The following is a 14,385-nucleotide window of genomic DNA, read 5'->3' on the forward strand; positions in this document are numbered from 1 at the left end:
TAAAAAAATATGTCTGATTTCTTAATTCTTTATAACTATTCCAATTAAAAAAATTTATATTATGTCCCAAACTAAAATTATTGGTCTTAGATCTAATTTAATCATATTATTCTTACTAATAAATTAATAATTTAAGTTCTACACTTCATTAAGTCTCCATTATCCCATAATATTCTCAAAATTTAGCGAATTATTATATATTTTTAGTAAAGTTCGAATTTATAATATTCAAACATAATCTAATGACTTTAATCTCTAGATTTATCATGTTAACTATTCATCATTAAGCTCGTAATAATAAGTAATTACCGTGCCATGATTTTTTAAGAAATACAAAAAAAGATAAAAAATTTGTGCTATCAAAATCAATATATATCATTATATAAACTAATTTTTCCTTTAACACCTTATTTGAATAAATTTTAGTGATAGTTAATTAATGTATTTAACAGTAAATGAATGACAATGACATAAGATGGAGATGATAAAATTTTTTTATGTTTGAACGATTGTATGTTAATGATATATTTTTATTTGAATGATATGATGGTATTATTGTATTTTCAGTCAAATTACTAATTTATTCTTATTTATTTATATAATAATAAATTACATATTAAAAAATTAAATTATTTATTAATATAATTATATTTATATTTAAATAAATAATAAATTATAAAAATAAAAATAAAATTAATTATATTATATGAAAATATTAAAAAATAATAATAATATGTCATTCACATATTATCAATTCGATAATTTTAAAATTTATTCAAAATTTATCAGTTAAATACTATTTATTACTATTAAAAATTAAAATAAATATTTTTTTTTTTTTTCGCTCGTAAGATATCGTACATTACAATTCTTTTAATTACTATCAATTTAAATAAAATGTAAATAAAAAGTTATCCCATCATTTAACTAGAGGAGACAGTGGGACCCGCATTGCAAGGAATCTAGCGCCAGCTCGGAGAAATTCACGTGAACTCAACATGGTCATTTTATCTTGATTTCCGGCCTACTCGATCACTCCATACTGGACTCCACCTTCTCCAATAAAATCTCTCCGGCACCATAATCCCGCCCATCTATTGGTCCGTGCTCTGCACCTCCCATCTCTGCGAATCAACCTTTCTGCCCCCCTCCCCCCTCTGACCAAAAACAAGCTGAGTAGAGATTTATTCTCGGTGCTCTGGTTTTCCAGCCGCTGGACTTTTTGTCTGTGAGCTTTCGAAATGGAAGTGGATAACGACGACAACCCTTCCTCTGAGATTAAGAAGAGGTTTACTTGCTTGCTTTTTTCCAATTTCTTTCTCTTTTCAAGTTTTCTTTTTCGCTGATTATGTTATTTCAAGTTCTGTTTCGTTGATTGATATATATATATACACAACATATATGTATATATGTTGAAGCTCTCTCTCTCTCTCTATATGTATATATGTTAAAGCTTGTTCTTCTAAGTGAAATTTAGCTTTTTTTTTTCGACAACTCTGTTCTAGATTTTGTGTATGATTTAGTCTGGTAGTATATATACATAGAGAGATTTTCTTTCAAATTTTTTTTTCGATTTCATTTCCTTTCAGAAGCTGATTGTGTTGGTTTAAGTTTTATTTGTTGATTGATATATATACACACACACACACATATATGGAGAGACATATGTATATATATGTCAAAGCTTGTTCTTCTAAGTGAAATTTAGCTTTTTTTTAAGAACTCGGGCTTTAGATTTGTGTATGATTTAGTCTGGTAGTATATACACATAGAGGTTTGCTTTTCTTTCTTTCGATTTCTTCTCCTTTCAGAAGCTGATTATGTTGTCTTAAATTTTATTTGTTGATTGATATATATATGTGTGTGTGTGTTTATATGTACACACACACACACACACATACACATACATAAAATTTCTTTTGACAACTAAGTTTTAGATTTTGTGTATGATTTAGTATGGTAGTATATATACAAATAGGAAGTGATATAGGTATGGGTGTTAATGATCTGATCTGATCATTCTTTTATACTCCTGTCTCCTTTTAAGATATTCGAGGAAAAACCCAGCTTGATATATATTTCATGGAATAGGAATGAGAATACTGTTAAGACAAAACCCGATTAAGTAGAGAAATGCAAATACTTTTGCTATGTTCCTGAAGTGGAAACAAAGCAACGTCTCCTCCAAAATCAACTCTCAAATAAAGTGTTGTCGAATGTCTCCATGCTTTGTTCTTCCATGGAAAGCTGTGTTTTTTGCCATAGCAATTGCAGACTTGCTGAGTTGCAACATCCTGTAATTGAGAAAAATCTTCAAGTAACCTTCTAAATCACAATGCTTGAAGAGCTGTTACAACTGGTTTACGATAAAGAGGGATAAATATGCCTTATACTTAAATATCATTGTAATTTATGTGTATCTCTATCATAGCATTGTTTTTGTATGATTAGGATTCTCGAAAGACGTAGCATCGTGACCAACATAGCATTTTTTTTATACGATGCTATGGTTTAAACCTTATCCGATTCTGCTCCCTTCTTTCTCCTTGATAACAAAACCTTATTGTTGGGTGTAGCCTTTTGTCAAAAGCCGAGCTTTATGTTTTTAAAGGCTTCTGTCGGTATAAAAATTATCTAAAATTTGGATTAATGTAATACTGATATACAGTCTTCCATTTTTAGTTGAGCTTCTTATAGACCATGTTAGTTTTATATTCAATTACTTTAAATTGTTGTTTTCAGCTTCAATGTCAACACAATAGTGAATATGGACATGGTGGACTTAAGCAAGAAAAGAAAATTACAGGCCGAGCAATTTGACCTACCAATTCCAAAACATAAATGTTGCAACAGAAGCTTAACGTCAAATCCTTTCCCTCTATTGCGAGGAAACCAAGCAGTAGACGACTTCTGTATACACGTCACCAAGGGAAAAACGTTGGGAGGAGCCACTTATGATGTATCTGTAACTGAATCAGGAAAGGACAGCAATAGTTTTGCCGAAGATTCATACTACTCAGTATCTCAACGTGATGAATATTCCAGTTATGTGGCGGAGGACCATAAAACGGAAACAGAAATAGAGAAAGCTAAGATATGGGTATATGATGGAACACCATCCTCATCATCTAACTGGCCTTTCTCCAGTTCCAAGGAACTCTGTAATTCTTGGGATAGTCCAACCATGAGCAAAGGAGTTAGTGGCAAAGATAAATCAACTTCTGCCAGTTCAGAGAGTTGTCCTTGTGATGATGATAAATACCAATATGCTGAGAATCGTTTAATGGAAACCGAAAGTCATGTGGATTATATTTGCTCCGGGTATGAGATAGAAAGTATAGAGGAATATAAGGAAATTGAAGAGATTCTCTACTCTAATGATACAAATCCAAATGTCTACGTTCTTTCTTCTGGAAGATGGAGTGTTAACAAAGGTAAAATATTTTTAACCCGGAATACATGTTATTGAAATAAGGGAAGGGGATGGGAATTTGGAATGTGATAGAAATAGCTTGATTGACCTTTTGTTTACTGACATTTTGGATACAGATGCTCAACAAGGCTCTAGGAAACCAACCATTGATCAAGAATTTGAGCAGTATTTTTCTATGCTTATGTTGTAGCATAGCCGACTCGTGCAACAGCATGTAAACTGTATATACTCCATAAAGGTGATGGTTGTACGTGATTCATCAGACAAGAGATCGAAGTGTGAAAGAAGCTTTCTTGTCTCTGGTTATCCTAGAATCCATTGCTGGAGAAGGTGTAAGGTAGTGTAATCTAGCTTTTCCCTTATTCTTAAACTGTTATTTTTTTGGGTCTATTTTTAGTTCCATAAAGGACTAGTTCCACAAATGCAAAGGCTAAGATACTTAAAATGTATATGTTTGATTTATAAGCCGGTTGTATTATATGTATTATATGCTTGACTATAATCACTGTTGGATTGTGTTGTCATGAAACCCTCAGTTATATACAAAAAACATGAGAGCTCATAAATTATTACATTAGACAAAACTAAATCATCCGATCTTCATATCTCTTTCTCTCAGTCTTTAACCACCAAACCGAAAAAAGAAATAACACAATTATTGAACTTGAAAAGGGAAAGGAAAAATCTCAATGGCTAATTTCGGCATCACGATCAGTCAAGATCAACACTTTGGAAGATCGGAGGGTGGCTGTGAAAGCTTTTGATTGGGTTGGGGTCCATCCAGGATAATCCAAGCCATCCTTAAACCCCAGCTTGTGTGAACATCTAGATGACAGTGCATAAACCAAACCCCTGTGTTTGACCAAAAGTCAGTCAGCAATCAAAATCACATCTTTAGTATTACAATGTTTCAATTCTCAAAATTTTCATACCTGGGTTATCTGCTATGAACCGGATCACCACCCAGCCACCGGCAGGCACACCCACTGTGTTTCTCTCAACAGGGTCGACGAGGTTGAAGTTAGCAGGGTCCTTGTTAGGGTCGTAGTTACCAAAACCTTGCCCAACAACATAGAAATTATACCCATGTAGGTGAAGAGGGTGACTCTCAGCACCCAGAATGCTGGTGTCCTGCATCACCAACTCCACGCTCGTGTTGAAGGGCAACACGACAGTACGTGTTCCATTACTTACATTAGTATTATTTGGTGGTTGACCTGTATAGTTGAAAGGCATCAAAGGTTTTACAGGGAAATCTGTGGTGTAGACTCCATTAGATTTTCCAAAGAAATAAGCTTGGAGGATAGATGTTGATGAGGGCAATGCAAAGGAGACATTGTTAACTGAGGCTGCGAATTTCGTGCCATTTGGTCCTTGACAGGTTGTGTTTTTAGTACAAGGGTTGGATCCTAGCCCTACAGTGAAGAAGAACTTTTTGTCCACAGACTTTGGTACATTAACCGGGAAGTTTTTGTTGGCCAAGCTACGTAATCTAGAGGTATAATTCGCGTAAAAGCTGGTGGCATTGATTGGAGGCAGAGTTGTGTTAATTAAGGGAAAGTGTTTATGAGTTGAAGGATGGTGATATTCAAGGATGGCTGTCGTGGTAGTGTTATCGATAGTGCCTTGGCCAACAAAGTAAGGTCTAGCAGCCATGAGGAACGTAGCATTTGGGAAATATGGTTTGGTGTGGAGAAGTACGTTTGTGGTCTGTCCCGGGGAGATCAAGAGCTTGTCAGTCACAAATGGTTTGACATAAGATGCATCAACTTCGACTACTGTGAGACTGTGATTTGCGATGCCAAAGAAGAGCTCGTCATTGAGTGCAGCATTGATTAATCGGAGAAGGTATGTCTTCCCTGGCTTTACTTTTAGCTTGAACACATCTGCAAATCAACAAACACCGTTTATTCAATCAATACATACTCTTATAGTTTTCCTATGTAGTTTTAGGGTAGAGCTTAAATATATTTTGCTGATGATGATGAAGATAAATACCTTTAGAACAGTTATAGAGTAGACCAGGAAGGCCATTAATGGTGTATGCATCTGAAACATTAGGTCCTCCTCCTGTCTGAAGAGCTTGACTGATAACAGCTTCTGGATCTACATTAAACCACTCTCCTGTAATATTAAAAATAAAATGGTTTAATCACATTTGGTGCCAAATCAAAAACAAATTAATAAAGATTCTTAGAAATATACCAAAAAGAATAGGGATTTCCTTGTAGGGTTTTTCAAATGGGTAACTTCCATTTTTCCTTGGGAAGATAATGATGGGTCCATAAATGGTTGCTCTCAGCCATGAGATATGAGCATGCCATAGCAAAGTTCCTCTCTGCCCAGTTATGGTGAAATTGTATGTGTAGGATTGCCCAGTTTGAATGGGACACTGGGTTATATAAGCTGGTCCATCTGCCCAACCAGTGGTTAGCTGCCTAATTCCATGCCTGCACATACATATATACACACACACACACACACACAGGTATAGAGACACATACCCATCTGAGTTTTAAGTTCAATTAATTAATAAAATAAGATGAAATATCCTGAATTAGGAAAATAAAAAAAGTCATACCAGTGAATGGTAACATTGTTAGAGACACTGTTAATGACTTTCACAATGACTCTATCACCTTCTCTTGCAAATAGCTTTGGACCAGGAAACTCTCCATTAACACTCAAAATACTTCTGGTCTTGCAAAGTCTTGTAACATTGTGGTATGTAATCTTTCAAATCAACAAACACCATAGAATCATTACACAACTCTTTTATATATATATATTTGTATGTATATATATTTAAGAAAAGAATAAAAAGAGGAATGGAAGTAATGTACATTGAAGGTATAGTGTCTTGTGATGGCTGCCTGAAACTCTGCTAAAAGCAGTAAAAAACAAAAAGAAGAGAGCAGAGTTGGCAATGGAGGAAGAGTTGGAGTAGCCATGATCATCGCCTGGTGATTTGGTGAAGACAAGAAAAGATCAAATGTGGGTAGTGACACAAAACTGATATTGAGGCTTTATATACATACATACATACATACATACATATATATATATATATGGACAAGTCCTGATTAGGTGAAGTTTTCATCTTGCTCAAGCTACAGCCACTTTCATGGTTCACCATCTCTTTTTAATTTTATTTTATATATATATATATATGGCTTCATTTAATTCATAAAACTGGTTTTTTTTTTAATTTAAATTTTTAAAATCTACATGTATTGTATTTATAAAAACATAGAACTTAATTAATAATTAAAAAAAAAATATTTGTGGAAATAACTATGAAATTTAGAATATTTTTAAAAATTATTTTTAATGTTTTATTTGTAGTGTAGTTATTTCAAAAATGTATTTTTATGAATATATATATATATATTTTTTATGGAGGATAAAAAATAAGAACATTTTTATAATAAATGGGAACTTATAATTTCCATTTTTTTTAATATATATATATATATATATATATATATATATATATTATCCTATCATCCAACTGTTGTCTGCCCCATGCTGTTGGTCGTGCTTAATTTTAGAGTGCTGATAAAGTAAGATTATTTATTGGACCCCTGCCTAATTAAAGATTAATTTTTTTAAAATTAAAATTCCTTATCGTACAATTACATGTGTATATATATATATATGTGTGTGTGTGTGTGTGTGTGTGTATATACATACGAATTAACTCGAAACTACAACGGCTGTATGTATGTGTGTGTGTGTGTGTGTGTGTATATATACATACTAATTAACTCGAAACTACAACGGCTGGTTTACTTCAATTTTCATTTTATTTTTAGAATTAACTTTAATATTCCTCTGTATAGGCATCTATGTATATAAACACATATATATATATATATGTGTGTGTGTGTATATATATATATTGTTCCCACGCATAGAAGAATATCAAACTACAACATAAATAATAAAAGTGAGTCATTTTCAAAATAATTTACCATTAAATATCGAAATTAACATGAATAATTTACAATAAATAATTTAGTAAAAATGAAAAAAAAAAATTGTATATGTGAATAAATTGTATATATACATACACACATGATTTTCATATAAGCAAAGGGTAATGCCATCCAAATATATATATATATATATATACATGTATGTAAGCAAGTGATCATAAGTGCTTAATTAACATTATTACTTCCATGTCAATCTTGGGATTTTGTTTCATAAGACTCGGTAGCTTTTAAGATTTTATTTTCATTTGTAATTGCACCTCATCTTATTTTTCATCAATTTATATATAAATATATATATATATATATTCTTTACTATTTATTTATTCGTAAAAACTTTAAGTATTTCAGTATTTCTTAAAATGATTAGATTTGAAATTATATAAAATTTGCGTTCAGTTAAGATCTAAATTTTTAACTATATTTCTACGTGCTCTACTAGATAAAATTCCTGATACTGTTAAGTTCCCTTGAACGACCGTTTGGATAATATTGACATACTTTTTTTTCCCAGTTGACATTAACATACCATTCTAACTCGAAGTGGTTACTACGAGTGGTTTTGAACGGTTCATCCTTATAGTCCAAATCTCTTTCTGAATTATCTTCTTTTGATAAAACCTAAATCTCCTTAATCAACCATTAGTAGGAGTTAAAACAATAGCTACGAGGCATTCACGCGTCGTCAGTCTTTTAAACTACAAAAGGTAAGCCTTGGTCTTCGGAAGGGGTCTAAATTTCTTGTGGACCACATCCTTCTAATGAAATTTTGTGTTCATTTGATTGTTATATGTTAGAATGTAAATGTTAGTGAAAAGTAATTAACTTTTAAACTATTAAATTAATACATAAATTAACGATGTATATGTTGATTTGAGGTTTCATCACCGAACAAGTTTTAAGTATATGATAGGGAGTTAAAGCATTCGAGAGAAACTTTGACGTGTATATTTAATTTAGGATATATAGAAGTGATCAAACTTCACTAGTTTTTACTTGGTAGCTGCGTAATGATGAATTTTGTTAAGATACAATCAGAAATTAATTAATAAAATACTATTGATATAACTGAAAGTATATGTACTATTTAAGCCAGTGTATTCCTTTATATATATATATATATATATATATATATCAGATATTTATAACTTTAAATGTTATATCACATTATTTTAGTGACGTTAAATTTGATACGGAGCATGCTGGTGATATAGATTCAAATCAAATTAGGTCTTTTGATACTTTTTAAGCAAAAGAAAGTGTTAGTCGTGTTCATTTATAAGGTAATATTATATTTATTAACGCTGATATGTATAACGAAGACGATGACCTTGAGTTAGTAGAAGCTAGAGAGAAGAATAGAGTTTAAGAAAAATTGTAATGGGAGCATACCTCGTAGAGGTACACGATAACAATCTCGATTACGATTCTCCAATCAAGGTAGATTAAGAATTAAAATTGAAAAATTACGAAAGTGAATAATAGATTTTTTTTAGATTTAAATAATTGGGTAGTGATGAGTATCCATCGGATAGTGAAGAAATTGATTGTCTGAGAAAAAAAAATACATGATTAGGTATACTTAGGTTGCGTATCTCCTTCTCGATCATTAGAAATTATATTTAAAATTTAAAGAATTTAAAAAAATTATAACGAAATATATAAAGAAGATTTTTAAAGTTAAAAGAGTTATATATGTAAACATAAATATTATAAATACAATTAAATATATATGTAGTATATATCAGAAACTATATACTCACAAGATCCTTAATCCAAAATTTACTAGAACTCCAACTAGTCGTAAACAACAAGAGCATTCGGATGTACCCAACATAAAATTAAAATATGTTGTTAAAAAGAAATGAAAATATAATATTTTCATTTGAAGCATTGGAGATTAGAACTAAGTTGGTGAAGGAGAGACAGAGACGTTGCATCCGATGAGAAGATGTTTGAAGTGGAGTGTTGAGGGTTCAGATGTCGTTTCATCTGTGTTTCTAGAAATTGATTGGTCAAAACTACCTTCTAATATTTTATACGATCAATTTGATTAAATTTAGTAAATCACTAATATTTTCAAGACCCAGATGGAAGATTCAACTGAGATGAGACAATTTCCAGGGAAAAAAAAAAACAACCAATCTGGTTTCAGACACAGGAGTGTTAACAGACAGCTTAAAGAGAAAACAGAGAGAAGGAAGAAGAAGAAATCAATTCATGATTTCATTACAACTCAAAAGAAATATATGTTCATAACCTTAGTGTTAAGGAAGAAGAAGCTGAAAAACAATCGTCCCGAATAGAATATTCAACCGAAATGAGAGAAACCTAAACATATTTCCGGTAAAGAAGAGAAACATATCTGCTTTCTATGAAGAGAAGAAAGAAAAGAGAAAGACGAACAAAAGACGAAAGCATAAAAGAAAAAAAAATTAATTAATTTATTTCCTCATTACGATACAGATGGAATCCTGCATATATATACACATAACCGCAGTATAAGAAAGAAGAAAACGGATTACTAGTTACTAGGCCCATGCTATCGGCGGAGGAGCCATAGCGAACAGAGCATCAAGATCAGGAGGATGGAAATAACCATTGTTAGGCGGATCTCGCTTGTTGACAGCCATTGATTTCTTCTTCGGAGGCCGTGGACAGACGGTGGCTGGCGGGATCTGACATTCTCTGTGTCGTGGAGTAGTGCATCCTCCATCCATCAGCTCAGATCTCTCGTTCACCTCCATGATCAAACACAGAGAAGCAGAGATGGGCGAAGGAAAAGGGGTTTAGGGTTTTATACTGATTTCAAAATTTTTTAAATTTTCAAAAATAAGTGGGAGATTTTGCAGATTTCGATCGTGCGGCGGAGATCCATGACAGCTAAGCATGAGCTGGCGTCTTATGACGTGGAGCGTCCACGTGGCCACGAAGAGCCGCGTTTAAAAATATTTTTTTAATAACCCTTCAAAATGGGCGGCGCCAACTTGTAAAGTAAGTCGGTGTTTGCGCGGGAAAAATTTGGGGGTGGGGGGGGGTCTTGAATGTTTGACTTCAAAGAACTTGGTGATTATGGGCTTTGACTTAGAAGCCCATTAGAAATATAATATAAAAAGGCTTCAAATGTGAGAATTAAAAAATGGCATAAAATTAAAAATTAGTGTTGAAATAATAAAAAATAAATATTGAATTATACAAAAAAAATAGAAAGAATCTGTAACGGCCCCGAGATTTAAATGAAGATGTATGTATTAAAAATCTTAAATACGGAAATGTAATAAAATTTTTGATTAACATCCCTTACACAATAACAAAAAACGTACTCAAAACATGAAAGAATAAGTTAATTAAAAAAGATACTCAAAATAAAAACTATAAATAGAATTATAAAGTCTTTAGGCGTCTAACTTGCCGTCTTCCTGTGGAATGGGCTCGGGAACTCCGTCTTCCTGATCTGAAATGGTTAAGTAAGGAATGAGTTACACTAACCCAGTAAAGACATCACATTATCTTACTGCCACAGGAGTAAAGGTCGGTAGAAAACAAAAACAACCAATAGAGCATAATTTATAACAAACTCATTTATTAACATAAAAACTTTTACTGTCCACTTACCTCGGTGAGATTCATGAAAATAACATATGAAAATAATAACATTATAACCATCATAAAATCATATCGACTTTGTAACAGAACACATGTCATACTTTTGCACTTCAATAATCAGACAAATAAATTTTCTCTTTTACCAGCCTACTAGTATACATTGGGATCCATATGGGGTCCCCGCTACACATGAACCATTAACATTAATAACCTGATTCCAGGGCCATCCCCATACCCCGTCCGGTATGGGCGTCAAAGCCATAAATCTCAATACCCCGTCCGATATGATGGTGAAACGGGCCGTCCCCATACCCCGTCCAGTATGGGCGCCAAAACACATAAGGTCTCCATACCCCGTCCGATATGAGAGATCACGTTCCCGGTAGGGTTCCCTACGGACTCGGTCCGTCCATCATCTCCCAGGATATTTAGTCAGGCTGTCCATATTATCCACTTATCAATTCACATAACCTTTTTGCCTTTTTCTTTGGTCTCAATCATCCAATCATACACAAACATATAAACCAGTAATTGACACCAAACAAGATAATACAGTATCGGGTTCACCATAATAAAAAAAACCATGATTGATGCATACGAGACTATAAAATAATTACATCAAATATTATACTGCATTTAATACTGAAAAATAAATCAAACAACAACTGACCAACAATGTATCAGATTCGGACTTCATTGGCAACCTCAATCAATTATACATATCTATAAAGTCACAAAATATCATTTAATTATTTATTAAGCTTTAATATCGTGATAGGAGGTAGGGTGAGAGATCCTTACTTGTTTCAGGGTCTGAAATCGGCTCTACGGTGCACATACGGGCTGTCCTTAAATTTCCTGAATTTTTTTCAGGAAACTGAAACGCACTACCGGTACCTGCACGTGTGCCAAAAATCTCAAATCAGACATAGGACCCCTTTCGGCCAATATCGAAATTCCAGCACGGCGACGGCGCCGCTGCCTACAGCGGCGATCCGCCACGGTTGGCCGTTTTCGGTCGAATTCAGCCAAACTTGCATTGGTCCCTGCGATAAAACAACCTTAGGGCTCTCGGTGGGCCAAAAAATCACGAAAAACCGAGACTTACCGACGGCGGTGCTCTCAGGTGCGGAGGCTTCTTCGGCGCGAGTCGCGTTTTGATGTTTTGCTCCGGTCATATATATATATCTATATATTTGCTAGTTTTAGGCAATATATACATATTGCCTAAAACTAACGTATAGTAATGTCAGTAATTGAATGACAATAACACAATATTGTAATGGCAAAATTTTTTTACTTTTGGATGATGATATATTAATGTATGTTAATGATATTTTTTTGTTTTGATGATAGGATGGTATGGTTGTATTTTTAGTTAAATTATTAATTTATCTCTACATATTATATGTAATAGTAAATAGTATAAAAAAAGTATGTGAGGAAAAAATAAATAAATTATTATTATACATAATCAAATTAAAATTTTATATTTAATAAAATAAATAATAATTAGTTATATTATCACGTTAATTTAATTATCAAGACACATATGAAATTAATTAAATTAGATGGGGATATAATAGAAAATAAATCGAATGGCCAGTCAAATACCGTCAATTCGGTAGTTTAAAAATTCATCCTAAATTTTATCAGTTAAATACCATTTATTACCATTGAAAGTTGAAACAAACACAATTTTCTCACACCCGTAAAATATCATACATTAAAATTCTACCACTTATCATCATCCAAACAGATGATTAATTATTGTAATATATATATATATATAATGTTATGATACAACTTACTCTATAAAAATAATTTAAATGTTAGTTTATAAATAAAAACAAAACAACAATATATATTAAAAATTAAAATAAATCAAATATTTATTATTACACTTAATTGTCACGCAATTAAACATTATACGATGACATTAAACATGATCATATCATCAACCATGTATATATATATATATATGTATACAATTTTAAAGAGACTCGAAACAATTACTTGTCGCAAAAATTTATTTAAAAATAAATGTAAATTGTACAAAACGATTACTTGTCGCGAAAATTTATTTAAAAATAAATATGAATTGTACAAAAGATCGCAAGATATCAATATTTATTTATAAATATGTTTATTCTCGTAGAAAATATTTTAAATTTTATTATAAAATAACATAAAATTAAAAGAATTAACTCCAAATTCAATCAAACATATTAGGTAGAAATTTCGTTTGAATTTTATATAAAATTTCATTTTAATTTTTATACTTCCAAGAAATTGAGAAGCGCTTTATGGCTTTACCCAAGAGAGATTTTCCCACACGTGACGTTCAACGAAAGGTACAACCAAGCTTCCCATTCACACGTGTCGAACCAACCACTCGCAGATTAGGCCCGCGCCAATAAAGGGTTGACTTTTTCTTTTGTCTTTTTCCCCACCCTTTTTTTTTTTGTTTTTATCAAGAAATTTCCAGAATAATTATAATAATAAAAAATAATAAGAAATAGGTTAACCTGCGCCCACTTCCGGCTGAGGTGAAGCTTAAATCAAATTTTGTCAACTAGCGTGGACTTTTTCCCCCGTGTTAAAAAAGTCAAAGCCGTATACTTCCAAGATCTCCTCGCTCTGAAGATAAAATTTTGTATATATATCACCTGTATCTATCTACTGGCTGTAGTGGTTTGTGTCGTGAGATTCAATATTGATTGTCTATTTCTGGCACATGGGTCAAAATTATTGCCCCCAATTTGACCATACCCACCACCATGTCTAATGTATCGTATGATTTGGTTTTTACACATATATATATATATATGTATACATATTATATTCATACCATTTTATATAGCTATGAGATTATATGGTTTATGTTGTTCTCAAGAGTAAACTTGTATAATCTCATGTTAGTGTGGTATGTTAATAAATACCATAACAAAGTTCATCCGTTTATATTCTCGTACCGTACCGTATCGTTTCGTGTCGTATATTACTATTTCGTGTCAGATATTACTTTGATATAATTCGTATTACTTTATAATATTGAATTTCACATCGTATCTTTTGTGGGTACTAATTTTTTTTTAATTAATTAATTAAATGAGTAAAATTAATTAATAAATAAAAATAATAATAATAAATTCATGTACCAATAAATTCGATACAATTCGTATTACTTTATAATATTAAATTTCATATCGTATATTTCGTGGGTACTATATTTTTTTAATTTTAATATTTATTATAATTTGATTCGTAATATTTTTTATTACAATTTAGTTCTTGATATATTTTATTCGTTTAAAATATTTAATTTTTTTCTAATAATTTAAAAAAATA

The 14,385-nt window shown here is 31.8% G+C and overlaps 2 protein-coding genes across 2 annotated transcripts; one reads left to right on the plus strand and one right to left on the minus strand.

Annotated features, from left to right (window-relative positions):
- The first annotated feature begins 1,131 nt into the window (after positions 1–1,131).
- LOC148240322 (protein FAR-RED-ELONGATED HYPOCOTYL 1-LIKE-like) lies at positions 1,132–3,935 on the plus strand. Its single transcript, XM_088209152.1, has 3 exons — positions 1,132–1,288; positions 2,743–3,434; positions 3,550–3,935. The coding sequence occupies exons 1-3, from the start codon at positions 1,242–1,244 to the stop codon at positions 3,621–3,623; spliced, it is 813 nt and encodes a 270-aa protein (XP_088065278.1). The 5' UTR covers positions 1,132–1,241; the 3' UTR covers positions 3,624–3,935.
- Positions 3,870–6,588, minus strand: LOC110807526 (laccase-2-like). Its single transcript, XM_022032667.2, has 6 exons — positions 6,277–6,588; positions 6,015–6,166; positions 5,639–5,883; positions 5,432–5,557; positions 4,366–5,319; positions 3,870–4,285 (listed from the first exon to the last, which is right to left on the minus strand). The coding sequence occupies exons 1-6, from the start codon at positions 6,388–6,390 to the stop codon at positions 4,155–4,157; spliced, it is 1,722 nt and encodes a 573-aa protein (XP_021888359.2). The 5' UTR covers positions 6,391–6,588; the 3' UTR covers positions 3,870–4,154.
- Positions 6,589–14,385: the final 7,797 nt, after the last annotated feature.

This window comes from Carica papaya, chromosome 8, assembly GCF_054855325.1.
Source record: "Carica papaya isolate Zhongbai chromosome 8, ASM5485532v1, whole genome shotgun sequence".
NCBI lineage: Eukaryota > Viridiplantae > Streptophyta > Magnoliopsida > Brassicales > Caricaceae > Carica > Carica papaya.